Raw genomic sequence first — 14,353 nt, forward strand, 5'->3', positions numbered from 1 at the left:
CCAGTCCCCAGCTCCACTCGGCCCAGCCAAAATGTCTATTTGCTCTGCACAAGGGAGTTTTTCAAGCCTGGGCCTATTTAATTCCACGGTGAGCTGTAAGGGGCAAAGGCAATCAGGCAGCAACATCTGCTCTAAAAGAAGGAGGTGGATCTCTCACGCACAAAGGCCCGGGTGTACTGGTGCAGCATGATGTTCTCCCCACTGACGGCCTTCACAAACGCCTCCTTCACAAAGTCTGGCGGGGAAAAGTCAGGGAAGCCCTGGCCAAGGTTCACATTTGGGTAAGTGGCAGCCAGTTTCACAAATTCCACCCTACAGAGAGAATAACAGGGTTTATAGAGGGTCCCAGCCTGCCCATGCTGGCACACCACTCTTCTTGCCAGGAGCCCTTTGTCTGATAAATTAACGGAATAGCTCTTCCAGGCGAAGGATATATACAGGGCAGCAATTTCAGTGCCTAAGACTGCATAGGGCCCATCTTAGGAGACTCCAAAGCAGCAGCAGCCCACCTACTGCCACAACAGCCCAGCTGCTGTAACAGAAAACTTAGGGGCCTTTTCTAACGCATCCTTAATGATCACACTGCAGCTAAGGAGAGTTACAGAACACCACCCAAAACTATTCCCTAGAGTCACCACTATTTCTAAGGCTGCACTGGTTTCTCCTGCTCTTAAGCTAGTCTTTTATCTAGCCCCTTAATTTGTCCCCCCTTCCAGGATGCTTACCCATAGCCATTTAGATCTCTGCTATGGAACCTTGTCTAAAAGCTTCTTGAATATTGAAATATACTTTAGCCACTGAGTCTCCATTACCAAAGCACATAATCTCTGCCAGATACTCCATTGGGTTAGCATTACCTCCCTTGCCTGAGTCTATGCTGGTTATATCTTATATCAGACTTTCAGGGTCTGCTCCATTCAGAGTTGCCCAGCCCCAAGTCATGCAGACTTACCAGATGTTCTTGTCCACTCCTTCCAATCTTCGAGCTTGAACCGGCCTTGACATTTTTGTCTGCAGAGAGGAAAAGAAAAAGTGTTAAAAGCTTTCACTAAAGCCAAGACAGAATCCATATCCAAAGAGGCCAGTACCTCCCTCAGAGCAGCCAATACATTAGATTTTTGCCCAGTTAACCACAAATTGTGTGTTCGTATCCAGGTTTTCATAATCATTGACTGGGCAGCTGAGAATAAAACTGTAACAATGATAGTCTGCCCTAGTGTAGTGCCTCCCATCTGAGGTACAGGGACTTTACAAGGAAGCAAGATCAGAAAGATTGAAATTGGCAGAGAATTAACTTTTATTTTCAAGTTTCAGAAGAGTTTAGAAAACCATGAATGTACAAAAAAGGATGTAAATTCTGACCAGGCAGCTGGCAGAATCCTTTTAAACCTAATGGCAGAAGGAATCTGAGCCTAGATATATTGGGCCAGCTCCTCAGCTGGTGTAAATCAGCAGGTGAAATGAAAGGAGCTATGCCAAAATACACTAGCTACAAATCTGGCCTATCATTTACAGGCTGCAGTTTCTTACCTTCAACTGTCCTCCCCTCAGGTTGTAGGGAAGATCCTTTAGAAGGAACCTCCAGTTCCCTACGGAACACTACGCTCCCCCTTTCTGCATGAACAACTTCTGTTTTTATTCCTCATTATACATATCCTGGACCAGCCCGCAATTGTACTAGGCGCTGTACAGACACAGAACAAAAAGATGGTCCTTGCACCAAAGAGCTTACAATCTAAGACAAGAGACAGCAGTTGGATAGATGGGGAAGCACAAAGAAACAATGAGATGGCACTGGTCAGCATGATGGGCAGTGGTCCCAGCAAACCATCTGCCTAACCAGTGTCAATTTTTTTGTAGGCCTTGGCAAAGGAAAGTTGTAAGGAGGGTTTCGAAGGAGGATGAGGTGGCTTTGTAGATGTTTATGGGGAGCTCTTCCCACGCATGAGGAGTAGCACAGAGGTGATTCTTGAGAATTTAACAAGCGGGTGGATGGGATCATTAGCTGACTAAAGGCGGGAATTGAATTTTCAATAGCGTATGAGAGACAAAAGGTAGCATGGGGGTAGTCCATGAAGGGTCTTGAAAGTAAAGACAATTACCTTAAGTTTGATGCAATGGAGAAAGGGGAACCAGTGAAGGGCTGCAAAGAGAGGGGTGACATGGTCAAAGTGAAGAGCTAAGAAAATGGTATTTGTAGCAGCATTTTGAATGGATATGAGCAATGCAAGAGAATCACAGAAACATAGGGCTGGAAAGCACCTCGAGAGGTCAGCAAGTCCAGTCCCAGAGGGTGTTGCAGTAACTGAGACGCAAGATGAAGGGAACTTGGACAAGAGTTTTAGCTGCCTGGATAGACAGAAAAGACCACATCTTAGAGATGTTATTAAGTGATTCATTTGTGGCTGGGAAGCCAGGGAAATTTTGTGCCCCCACCCAGATTCTCTGCCTCTGAATGCTTGATAGCTTCCCAGCCAGAGAATAAATTTCCCCTCACCACCTTCTCTCTGTAGTTTCCCAGGGGGTGCATTATTATTTGATAAGTGTCACAATGCACTATTACCTCACTCCAGAGTCTCAAGATCTTTATGCAGCTTCAGCCCGCATGAGGAATTTTACAAGTAAATTATTGGCCAGCATAGTCATCATGATGACTCTGCCTCTGGTGGGAGCGCTGGGCTCAGGATCTATCATGAATAATGCCTTATGATGAACTTTGAGCTCTTCTATAGCTGCTAACGCACAGTGCCCAGGGTACTATAGACTCACCAGCTGTCTGCATCCCTTTGTAAGATTAAATGGCTTAGGACAGGGGTGGGCAAACTTTTTGGCCCGAGGGCCACAGCTGGGTATGGAAATTGTATGGCGGGCCATGAATGTTCATGAAATTGGGGGTTGGGGTGCGGGAGGGAGTGAGGACTCCAGCTGGGGGTGTGGTCTCTGGGGTGGGGCCAGAAATGAGAAGTTCAGGGTACGGGAGGGGGCTCCAGGCTGGGGCGGGGGGTTGGGTTGTGGGGCAGGGGGTGAAGGCTCTGGCTGGGGGTGTGGGCTCTGGGGTGGGGCTGGGGATGAGGGGTTGGGGGTGCAGGAGGGTGCTCCGAGCTGGGACCGAGGGGTTTGGAGGGTGGGAGGGGGATCAGGGCTGGGGCAGGGGGTTGGGGTGCAGGAGGGGGTCAGGAGTGGAGGCTCCGGGCAGCGCTTACCTCCAGGCAATGGGAGGTGCGGGGGCGGTGCTTGGGGCGGGGGCAGCGTGCCGAGACCCCTGGCTACTCCTACATGTAGGAGCCGGAGGGGGGACATGCCGCTGCTTCTGGGAGCCATGTGAAGTGGGGCAAGCCCCTGACCCCGCTCCCCAGCAGGAGCTTGAGGGCCGGATTAAAATGTCTAGAGGGCCGGATGCAGCCCTCAGACCATAGTTTGCCCACCCCTGGCCTAGGGGAAGACCAATGAAAGCCTTAGATCCTCTCCTGTCCAGTTGCTTTTAGCTCTTTCTGGACCAGCTCATGAACGTGAGAGTTGGTGAGATATGAAGCCTGATGCTGTTTCTAGTGGGAATAACGGGAGCAGGGACTAACAGATAACCTGGCAAGTAAGAGTAAGTTTAAGATTAAACATTAACAGTGCTTGTGTTCTGTCCTGTTTCACTCATTTACAAGAGAAGGTTCTTGGTGGCAGTGCAGGTGCTTGGCCAAGATTCAGAACATACTGCTTCATCAGCAAGGAAAAGTGATCAGCAATCAGTAGGAATACGTTACGTTGAAGAAAGAAACTCCAAGTCCCAGAAATCCCCTCCAAGCCCCCTGAGCTTTTGAAGGAAGATAAGAAGCCCTCCCCACAACTTTTCCCTACACTGGCTTCCTCTTTCCCCAGCCCCAGTTTAGACCAGCCATTCCCGCAAACCTGCGGAACAGAGACCTCTTCACTTCAGCACAGCCACCGCTAGGCTGAAGGGCTTGTCTGGAACTTCACTATGACTGGCCACCACTTTTGGAGGCAGCATGGAGAGAGGATTGCTCAGCTTACCCGTTGGCCTCTGAAGTTAATTCATTTGGAGGGAGGGGTGGATATCACTTTTCAACATCACTCAGAACTCCCTCAATTCCCAAATTAAGTAACCTATTTCCTTAGCTACAGTTGAGGCAAAGGGGAGGGAAAAATGTTTTATGATTAATGCATAGGAATGGGAGTCCGTAAATCTGGATTCTATTCCCAACTCTGCCACAGATCACTGTGAGATCTTGGGCACGTGACTTCACTGCTCTGTGCCTCAGTATTCCTGCATAACAACACTTTCCTACCTCAGAGGGGTGTTGATATTTGTAAAGGGCTTAGAGATCCTTTAATGGTGCAAAGAAGTGCTAAGTATTATCATCTCTGCAAGAAGGGGCTAATCTTCTTGTTAGATGCACAGAGACATCAAGGATTCATTCCAAATTAGAAGTACTGACCTCGTGCTCATTAGATTAGTGATACTCAGACCTCAGTAGTTCAGGAACCAAATTAGCGATCAACATTACCCAAAAGAGCCACAGTACTGTGAATTCATTGTTTCATTTATGTAGCAATATATATATATATATATATATAATTCTCACAGCAATAAGTTAATAACTTAGAGCAAGTTGGTAATTGGTTAATAACATAGTAAAAGCATCCTGACTGGTTAATAACTTAGGTTGGTTAATAATTAAATCACACGGTGTTTTAATATCATGTGCTGCAAAGAGCCACAGGAGACACATTAAAGAGCCACTTGCGGCTTGTGAGCCTCTGTCTGAGTATCACCGTGTTAGATGTTCCCTTTAAAAGGATAGTTTTAAAACTATAAAACGAGTTGGGCAAAGAAGAGTTTGCATCAGTTATTTCTGTGACGCCACATCTGCCACTGCTGTTGATGCCAGTTCACTGGGGGACTGAGCTTTGTGCTACAGGCTTGACGGGGTTGTAGATCTGTTGAAGGCATCAGCTTGGCATTGGGCTAAAAACCCCCAGAGAAACGCAGTGCTGGGTATTCAATACCTTGTTGAGGTACCAGCTAAATCTAGCACGGTTCTTCCTTCTCAGAAAGTACTGACCCGGAGACAGTCCAGATCTCCTGAGCATGCCACTGCAGCCACTGACTCCAGTCCTAGAGAGATAAACCTGCATTTCCCCCAAGACAGAAAACAAAGGAATGAGATCATCACTTCCATCATTGCAGATACAAAGCAAGGACTCCATCTAACTATGGAAACCTGCCCAGGTCTCTCATTTAGCGCTAGAGCTTTAGTTATTCTACATTCAGATAAAGTCTCTTGTGTGTGCTCCAGCTGTCCCGTGGGAGGTAGGGCGGGGGGAGAGAGAGTGTGAGTGTGTGTGAGAGAGAGAGCGCGAGCAAGAGCAGGCAGGAAGGAGTTGCTTAACACTTCTTCATTTTACACTTTAACGACAAACACAAGACTGCTCTCTGGTTCTATGACACATGCAAAGCCAGGATCACATAGTAAAGTTCAGCCACTTACTCCTCTCCCTTTTTCCCACCAATTCTAGGCTCTCACCAAATCTTGATGCTTCTTCCTCTACTTCAACCCGTCCTTTTCTCTTCCTTCCTACTAGTTAAGGACAAAATCATGGCTGTAGCCCCACCACTTCTGAGAAACCCCTATCACCCCAGGTGCCGCAGCTCTTAGCTATTCAATTCCAACTTCTATCCCATTTAATAGGAAATCTGCTTCCTGCTCCAGTGGTTTCAATATTTAGATTCAACTCAAAACCTCAAACAAATTAATTTGCATTTCTGATGTTCCCTTATGTCAGATCTCCTCTTCTGTTGTACAGCATTGTCTTAAGTGTATAATACTGACGAACTAATATAACCTTGGCCGGCTCACTGGTTTGGCAAATTAATTTAAGTCCAGTCCAAATAAAATGGGTTGCTTCTGTTCAGAAAATAAAGTTCCATTATACTGATACAATGCAGATTAATTCACATAGCTCTTAAACAGTACACTAAACCAGGGATTTGAAGCTAAGGAATTAACTTGAAATTACAAATAGAATCATTTTCTGTCCTAAATACAGGGCAGGAGTCTCCACTACTTTCCCACCTTACATTATCATGGACACAATTGCAAGGTGGGTATAGATTGCTATCAAGTAAGAACAGCAGCGTTGTACACTCACTTCGCACAAGACATTCAGGCCCACAATGTTGCATAGTATTGCTGGGGACTGTTAAATAGCTGCTTTATCCTTCGGAATGAGAATGTTTGGATTTCCCGGGGGGAGGGGGGGGAGGGGTGAGAAAGAGAGAGACACTTTGGGATAAGATGAACTATATATTAGACATTATCATTAAGAAAAGGAGTACTTGTGGCACCTTAGAGACTAACCAATTTATTTGAGCATGAGCTTTCGTGAGCTACAGCTCACTTCATCAGATGTTTACCGTGGAAACTGCAGCAGACTTTATATACACACAGAAATCATGAAACAATACCTCCTCCCACCCCACTGTCCTGCTGGTAATAGCTTATCTAAAGTGATCAACAGGTGGGACATTTCCAGCACAAATCCAGGTTTTCTCACCCTCCACCCCCCCACACAAATTCACTCTCCTGCTGGTGCTAGCCCATCCAAAGTGACAACTCTTTACATAATCAAGTCGGGCTATTTCCTGCATAGATCAAGGTTTTCTCACATCCCCCCCACCCCCATACACACACAAACTCACTCTCCTGCTGGTAATAGCTCATCTAAACTGACCATTCTCCAGGTTTAAATCCAAGTTAAACCAGAACATCTGGGGGGGGGGGTAGGAAAAAACAAGAGGAAACAGGCTACCTTGCATAATGACTTAGCCACTCCCAGTCTCTATTTAAGCCTAAATTAATAGTATCCAATTTGCAAATGAATTCCAATTCAGCAGTTTCTCGCTGGAGTCTGGATTTGAAGTTTTTTTGTTTTAAGATAGCGACCTTCATGTCTGTGATTGCGTGACCAGAGAGATTGAAGTGTTCTCCGACTGGTTTATGAATGTTATAATTCTTGACATCTGATTTGTGTCCATTTATTCTTTTACGTAGAGACTGTCCAGTTTGACCAATGTACATGGCAGAGGGGCATTGCTGGCACATGATGGCATAGATCACATTGGTGGATGTGCAGGTGAACGAGCCTCTGATAGTGTGGCTGATGTTATTAGGCCCTGTGATGGTGTCCCCTGAATAGATATGTGGGCACAATTGGCAACGGGCTTTGTTGCAAGGATAAGTTCCTGGGTTAGTGGTTCTGTTGTGTGGTATGTGGTTGTTGGTGAGTATTTGCTTCAGGTTGCGGGGCTGTCTGTAGGCAAGGACTGGCCTGTCTCCCAAGACTTGTGAGAGTGTTGGGTCATCCTTTAGGATAGGTTGTAGATCCTTAATAATGCGTTGGAGGGGTTTTAGTTGGGGGCTGAAGGTGACGGCTAGTGGCGTTCTGTTATTTTCTTTGTTAGGCCTGTCCTGTAGTAGGTAACTTCTGGGAACTCTTCTGGCTCTATCAATCTGTTTCTTTACTTCTGCAGGTGGGTATTGTAGTTGTAAGAAAGCTTGACAGAGATCTTGTAGGTGTTTGTCTCTGTCTGAGGGGTTGGAGCAAATGCGGTTGTATCGCAGAGCTTGGCTGTAGACGATGGATCGTGTGGTGTGGTCAGGGTGAAAGCTGGAGGCATGCAGGTAGGAATAGCGGTCAGTAGGTTTACGGTATAGGGTGGTGTTTATGTGGCCATTGTTTATTAGCACTGTAGTGTCCAGGAAGTGGATCTCTTGTGTGGACTGGACCAGGCTGAGGTTGGTGGTGGGATGGAAATTGTTGAAATCATGGTGGAATTCCTCAAGGGCTTCTTTTCCATGGGTCCAGATGATGAAGATGTCATCAACATAGCGCAAGTAGAGTAGGGGCTTTAGGGGACGAGAGCTGAGGAAGCGTTGTTCTAAATCAGCCATAAAAATGTTGGCATACTGTGGGGCCATGCGGGTACCCATAGCAGTGCCGCTGATCTGAAGGTATACATTGTCCCCAAATGTGAAATAGTTATGGGTAAGGACAAAGTCACAAAGTTCAGCCACCAGGTTAGCCGTGACATTATCGGGGATAGTGTTCTTGACGGCTTGTAGTCCATCTTTGTGTGGAATGTTGGTGTAGAGGGCTTCTACATCCATAGTAGCCAGGATGGTGTTATCAGGAAGATCACCGATGGATTGAAGTTTCCTCAGGAAGTCAGTGGTGTCTCGAAGGTAGCTGGGAGTGCTGGTAGCGTAGGGCCTGAGGAGGGAGTCTACATAGCCAGACAATCCTGCTGTCAGGGTGCCAATGCCTGAGATGATGGGGCGCCCAGGATTTCCAGGTTTATGGATCTTGGGTAGTAGATAGAATATCCCAGGTCGGGGTTCCAGGGGTGTGTCTGTGCGGATTTGATCTTGTGCTTTTTCAGGAAGTTTCTTGAGCAAATGCTGTAGTTGCTTTTGGTAACTCTCAGTGGGATCATAGGGTAATGGCTTGTAGAAACTCGTGTTGGAGAGCTGCCGAGCAGCCTCTTGTTCATATTCCGACCTATTCATGATGACAACAGCACCTCCTTTGTCAGCCTTTTTGATTATGATGTCAGAGTTGTTTCTGAGGCTGTGGATGGCATTGCGTTCCGCATGGCTGATTAAGATTAAGATTAAGAATGAGCTCTCAAAAATGGATACTCTCATAAAGAACCAACCTTCCACACAAACTTCCTCGTGGCTGGATTTTACTAAAACTAGACAAGCCATTTACAACGCACACTTTGCTTCTCTACAAAAGAAAAAAGACACTAAACTTTCTAAACTACTACATGCTACAAGGGGCCACAGCAATGGTTCCCTCACCCCACCTAGCAATATTGTTAACCTATCCAACTATACTCTCAGCCCAGCAGAAGCAGCTGTTCTATCTCGGGGCCTCTCCTTCTGCCCCTCCACCCCCACGAACATGATACAGTTCTGTGGTGACCTAGAATCCTATTTTCGACGTCTCCGTCTCAAGGAATATTTCCAAAATACCTCTGAACAACATACTAATCCACAGAGGTCTCCCTGCCAACACTACAGAAAGAGGGATTCTAGATGGACTCCTCCTGAAGGTCGAAACAGCAGACTGGACTTCTACATAGAGTGCTTCCGCCGACGTGCACGGGCTGAAATTGTGGAAAAGCAGCATCACTTGCCCCATAACCTCAGCCATGCGGAACGCAATGCCATCCACAGCCTCAGAAACAACTCTGACATCATAATCAAAAAGGCTGACAAAGGAGGTGCTGTTGTCATCATGAATAGGTCGGAATATGAACAAGAGGCTGCTCGGCAGCTCTCCAACACGAGTTTCTACAAGCCATTACCCTATGATCCCACTGAGAGTTACCAAAAGCAACTACAGCATTTGCTCAAGAAACTTCCTGAAAAAGCACAAGATCAAATCCGCACAGACACACCCCTGGAACCCCGACCTGGGATATTCTATCTACTACCCAAGATCCATAAACCTGGAAATCCTGGGCGCCCCATCATCTCAGGCATTGGCACCCTGACAGCAGGATTGTCTGGCTATGTAGACTCCCTCCTCAGGCCCTACGCTACCAGCACTCCCAGCTACCTTCGAGACACCACTGACTTCCTGAGGAAACTTCAATCCATCGGTGATCTTCCTGATAACACCATCCTGGCTACTATGGATGTAGAAGCCCTCTACACCAACATTCCACACAAAGATGGACTACAAGCCGTCAAGAACACTATCCCCGATAATGTCACGGCTAACCTGGTGGCTGAACTTTGTGACTTTGTCCTTACCCATAACTATTTCACATTTGGGGACAATGTATACCTTCAGATCAGCGGCACTGCTATGGGTACCCGCATGGCCCCACAGTATGCCAACATTTTTATGGCTGATTTAGAACAACGCTTCCTCAGCTCTCGTCCCCTAAAGCCCCTACTCTACTTGCGCTATATTGATGACATCTTCATCATCTGGACCCATGGAAAAGAAGCCCTTGAGGAATTCCACCATGATTTCAACAATTTCCATCCCACCACCAACCTCAGCCTGGTCCAGTCCACACAAGAGATCCACTTCCTGGACACTACAGTGCTAATAAACAATGGCCACATAAACACCACCCTATACCGTAAACCTACTGACCGCTATTCCTACCTGCATGCCTCCAGCTTTCACCCTGACCACACCACACGATCCATCGTCTACAGCCAAGCTCTGCGATACAACCGCATTTGCTCCAACCCCTCAGACAGAGACAAACACCTACAAGATCTCTGTCAAGCTTTCTTACAACTACAATACCCACCTGCAGAAGTAAAGAAACAGATTGATAGAGCCAGAAGAGTTCCCAGAAGTTACCTACTACAGGACAGGCCTAACAAAGAAAATAACAGAACGCCACTAGCCGTCACCTTCAGCCCCCAACTAAAACCCCTCCAACGCATTATTAAGGATCTACAACCTATCCTAAAGGATGACCCAACACTCTCACAAGTCTTGGGAGACAGGCCAGTCCTTGCCTACAGACAGCCCCGCAACCTGAAGCAAATACTCACCAACAACCACATACCACACAACAGAACCACTAACCCAGGAACTTATCCTTGCAACAAAGCCCGTTGCCAATTGTGCCCACATATCTATTCAGGGGACACCATCACAGGGCCTAATAACATCAGCCACACTATCAGAGGCTCGTTCACCTGCACATCCACCAATGTGATCTATGCCATCATGTGCCAGCAATGCCCCTCTGCCATGTACATTGGTCAAACTGGACAGTCTCTACGTAAAAGAATAAATGGACACAAATCAGATGTCAAGAATTATAACATTCATAAACCAGTCGGAGAACACTTCAATCTCTCTGGTCACGCAATCACAGACATGAAGGTCGCTATCTTAAAACAAAAAAACTTCAAATCCAGACTCCAGCGAGAAACTGCTGAATTGGAATTCATTTGCAAATTGGATACTATTAATTTAGGCTTAAATAGAGACTGGGAGTGGCTAAGTCATTATGCAAGGTAGCCTGTTTCCTCTTGTTTTTTCCTACCCCCCCCCCCCCCAGATGTTCTGGTTTAACTTGGATTTAAACCTGGAGAATGGTCAGTTTAGATGAGCTATTACCAGCAGGAGAGTGAGTTTGTGTGTGTATGGGGGTGGGGGGGATGTGAGAAAACCTTGATCTATGCAGGAAATAGCCCGACTTGATTATGTAAAGAGTTGTCACTTTGGATGGGCTAGCACCAGCAGGAGAGTGAATTTGTGTGGGGGGGTGGAGGGTGAGAAAACCTGGATTTGTGCTGGAAATGTCCCACCTGTTGATCACTTTAGATAAGCTATTACCAGCAGGACAGTGGGGTGGGAGGAGGTATTGTTTCATGATTTCTGTGTGTATATAAAGTCTGCTGCAGTTTCCACGGTAAACATCTGATGAAGTGAGCTGTAGCTCACGAAAGCTCATGCTCAAATAAATTGGTTAGTCTCTAAGGTGCCACAAGTACTCCTTTTCTTTTTGCGAATACAGACTAACACGGCTGTTCCTCTGAAACCTGTCATTATCATTAAGGTGCTGCAGCTTCAGCTGATGTAAGCTGGTCTAGTGTCATGGTAATAAATGGAGCTATGCAGTTTATGCCACCTGAGGATCTGGCCCAAGATGTGTCTACAGATCTCTGCACCCTCGCTTCCTGTCACAGATGGCGTGCAAAGACTTAAAGATATCGTTGAGGATCCAATTTTTTCAAGTTAGTACATGTCTGGGATGCTGAAATCAGGGTGGAGAAAGATTCAGAGGATTGGGCTACACTATTGCAGCCCCAATATTGTCACACAATGTTGAGGCTCTCGAGTAACCTACTCCATGCTCAGACAGTGAAAGAGGAGGAGAGGGAAAGGCTACTTAGGTGGGTGAAGACCCAGGGATTCCCCTTTAATTGAGGCATATTTTTCAACCAGAGAGTCAGCTCAGCTCCCAAAGGAGAATGAAGCAGGCACGGGACTCCTCTATCATAGTGGAGCAGTGCAAATCTGAGCTAGGAAGCTGCACACAAAGGGGTTATGTTATAGCAGCCCAGAGCCTGATAAGGTCACCCACAGAAAGAGGTCATTATTATTTCCTATTGCTCCTTTGTCCTTCTGTTTCTTGTGCTCCTTCTTTGCATCAGTGAATCAGCAAAAAGTAAAAAATAGCACCGATATATAAATAACCCAGCATGAGGGACTCAGTCCCCATGATTTCCTATTCCCTGAGAAGCAGCAGGGTAAACATCTGTACTCCGACTTTACCCTAAGACAAAGAAGGAAACACAGAGAAGCAGCCAACACATACAGACCGATAGTCTGATACAAAGCAGCTCTTAGAATGGGAAAGGTAAATCCACTTACTCCTGTCTTACTCTGCACAGCTCAGCACATAAGCACAACTCTCCTAGTCTTCCTTCATTCTCATTCCCCACTTTCCACCCCCACTTTCTGATTGCTTCAGCTCCTCTTGTGACTTCCTGGGCGGAGCTGAGCTCTGGAGCGCTGTTGGGAAAGACTGCAGAAGGGCAGAAGCAGAGGCAGAATTAAGTAGGGGAAATCTTTCAGGGGCAAGAAGATCTGAGGAAACATTTCAGAAGTGCCAATGTGGCTTAGAAGCCTAAGTCTCATTTTCCAAAATTATTAGGAGCCTGGGGCTGTTAAGTGCCTAAGTGCTTGTCTGTCTGCACAGCGAAATTTCCTGGCATAGCTATCCTGGAATAATTATAAGTCCCTGGGTGCATGCACTCTATGCCAGAATAAAAGTAATTTTACTTCAGAATACTCTGATTTATAAGTGGGCCCTCCAAGAACATGTACAGGAAGGAAGACAATATTTGGCATTCCAGGAGTTTGTCAGGTTAAAAAACAACAACAAATAAGCAAAATTAGAAAAACAACATAATATTTTCAGGCTTCATCATAAAGAAACAAAGAGGACACAAACAATTCCCCCTCATAATGTCATATTTTAACAAGATATAGATATAAATACCAATGAACTAACTAGTGTGTCTGTGCACCACTGCCTTCTACTGGATAGAATAATAACTATTCAAATGCACATCCTAGCACCCATAAAGCTAACTGCTAGCGCAGCACAGTGACAAATGTAAAGCTCCTAAAAAGCTACAGGTTTCTTACATTTTATTATGGAAATAATAGCTGGCATAAACCAGTTAATATCTACTACTCTCAAACCCTTAACAACTCCAAATTGCATCTTTTGCACTAATAAGATTATAATGAATACCTTTCATCTTTCCTTTATGAATTTTTTAAAAAATTATTATGCAGGTCAATATTCTAAAATGACAGGTTTCAGAGTAACAGCCGTGTTAGTCTGTATTCGCAAAAAGAAAAGGAGTACTTGTGGTACCTTAGAGACTAACCAATTTATTTGTGCATAAGCTTTCGTGAGCTACAGCTCACTTCATTGGATGCATACTCTGGAAACTGCAGAAGACGTTATATACACAGAGACCATGAAACAATACCTCCTCCCAACCCACTCTCCTGCTGGTAATAGCTTATCTAAAGTGATCACTCTCCTTACAATGTGTATGATAATCAAGTTGGGCCATTTCCAGCACAAATCCAGGTTTTCTCACCCTCCCCCCCAAAACTCACTCTCCTGCTGGTAATAGCCCATCCAAAGTGACCACTCTCTTTACAATGTGTATGATAATCAAGGTGGGCCATTTCCAGCACAAATCCAGGTTTTCATACACCCCCCCTTTTCAAAAACCACACACACAAACTCACTCTCCTGCTGGTAATAGCTTATCCAAAGTGACCACTCTCCTTACTCTCCTCTGCCATGTACATTGGTCAAACTGGACAATCTCTATGTAAAAGAATAAATGGACACAAATCAGATGTCAAGAATTATAACATTCATAAACCAGACGGAGAACACTTCAATCTCTCTGGTCACGCAATCACAGACATGAAGGTCGCTATCTTACAACAAAAAAAACTTCAAATCCAGACTCCAGCGAGAAACTGCTGAATTGGAATTCATTTGCAAATTGGATACTATTAATTTAGGCTTAAATAGAGACTGGGAGTGGCTAAGTCATTATCCAAGGTAGCCTATTTCCCCTTGGTTTTTTCTACCCCCCCCCCCCCCACGTTCTGGTTAAACTTGGATTTATGCTGGAAATGGCCCACCTTGATTATCATGCACATTGTAAGGAGAGTGGTCAGTTTGGATGAGCTATTGCCAGCAGGACAGTGAGTTTGTGGGGGGGGGGTGTGAGAAAACCTGGATTTGTGCACA

General features: G+C 45.7%; 1 protein-coding gene across 13 annotated transcripts in view; it reads right to left on the reverse strand.

Moving 5' to 3' along the window:
- LOC140899232 (putative methyltransferase C9orf114) overlaps positions 1–14,353 on the reverse strand; it is a 37,961-nt gene that overhangs the window by 20,832 nt on the left and 2,776 nt on the right. For 5 of the 13 annotated variants that reach the window (XM_073314360.1, XM_073314355.1, XM_073314357.1 and 2 more), the window contains 3 exons: positions 5,020–5,142; positions 953–1,011; positions 162–312 (listed from right to left, as the gene is read on the reverse strand). In XM_073314360.1, coding sequence (XP_073170461.1) covers positions 162–312; positions 953–1,011; positions 5,020–5,103 — 294 coding nt within the window. In that variant the 5' untranslated portion in view covers positions 5,104–5,142. Of the gene's footprint in view, positions 1–161; positions 313–952; positions 1,012–2,102; positions 2,128–5,019; positions 5,143–12,435; positions 12,590–14,353 lie in introns of those variants that run through there. The other 8 variants (XM_073314358.1, XM_073314365.1, XM_073314364.1 and 5 more) reach the window with 6 other exon arrangements.

Source organism: Lepidochelys kempii, chromosome 16 (assembly GCF_965140265.1).
Source record: "Lepidochelys kempii isolate rLepKem1 chromosome 16, rLepKem1.hap2, whole genome shotgun sequence".
NCBI classification, from domain to species: domain Eukaryota; kingdom Metazoa; phylum Chordata; order Testudines; family Cheloniidae; genus Lepidochelys; species Lepidochelys kempii.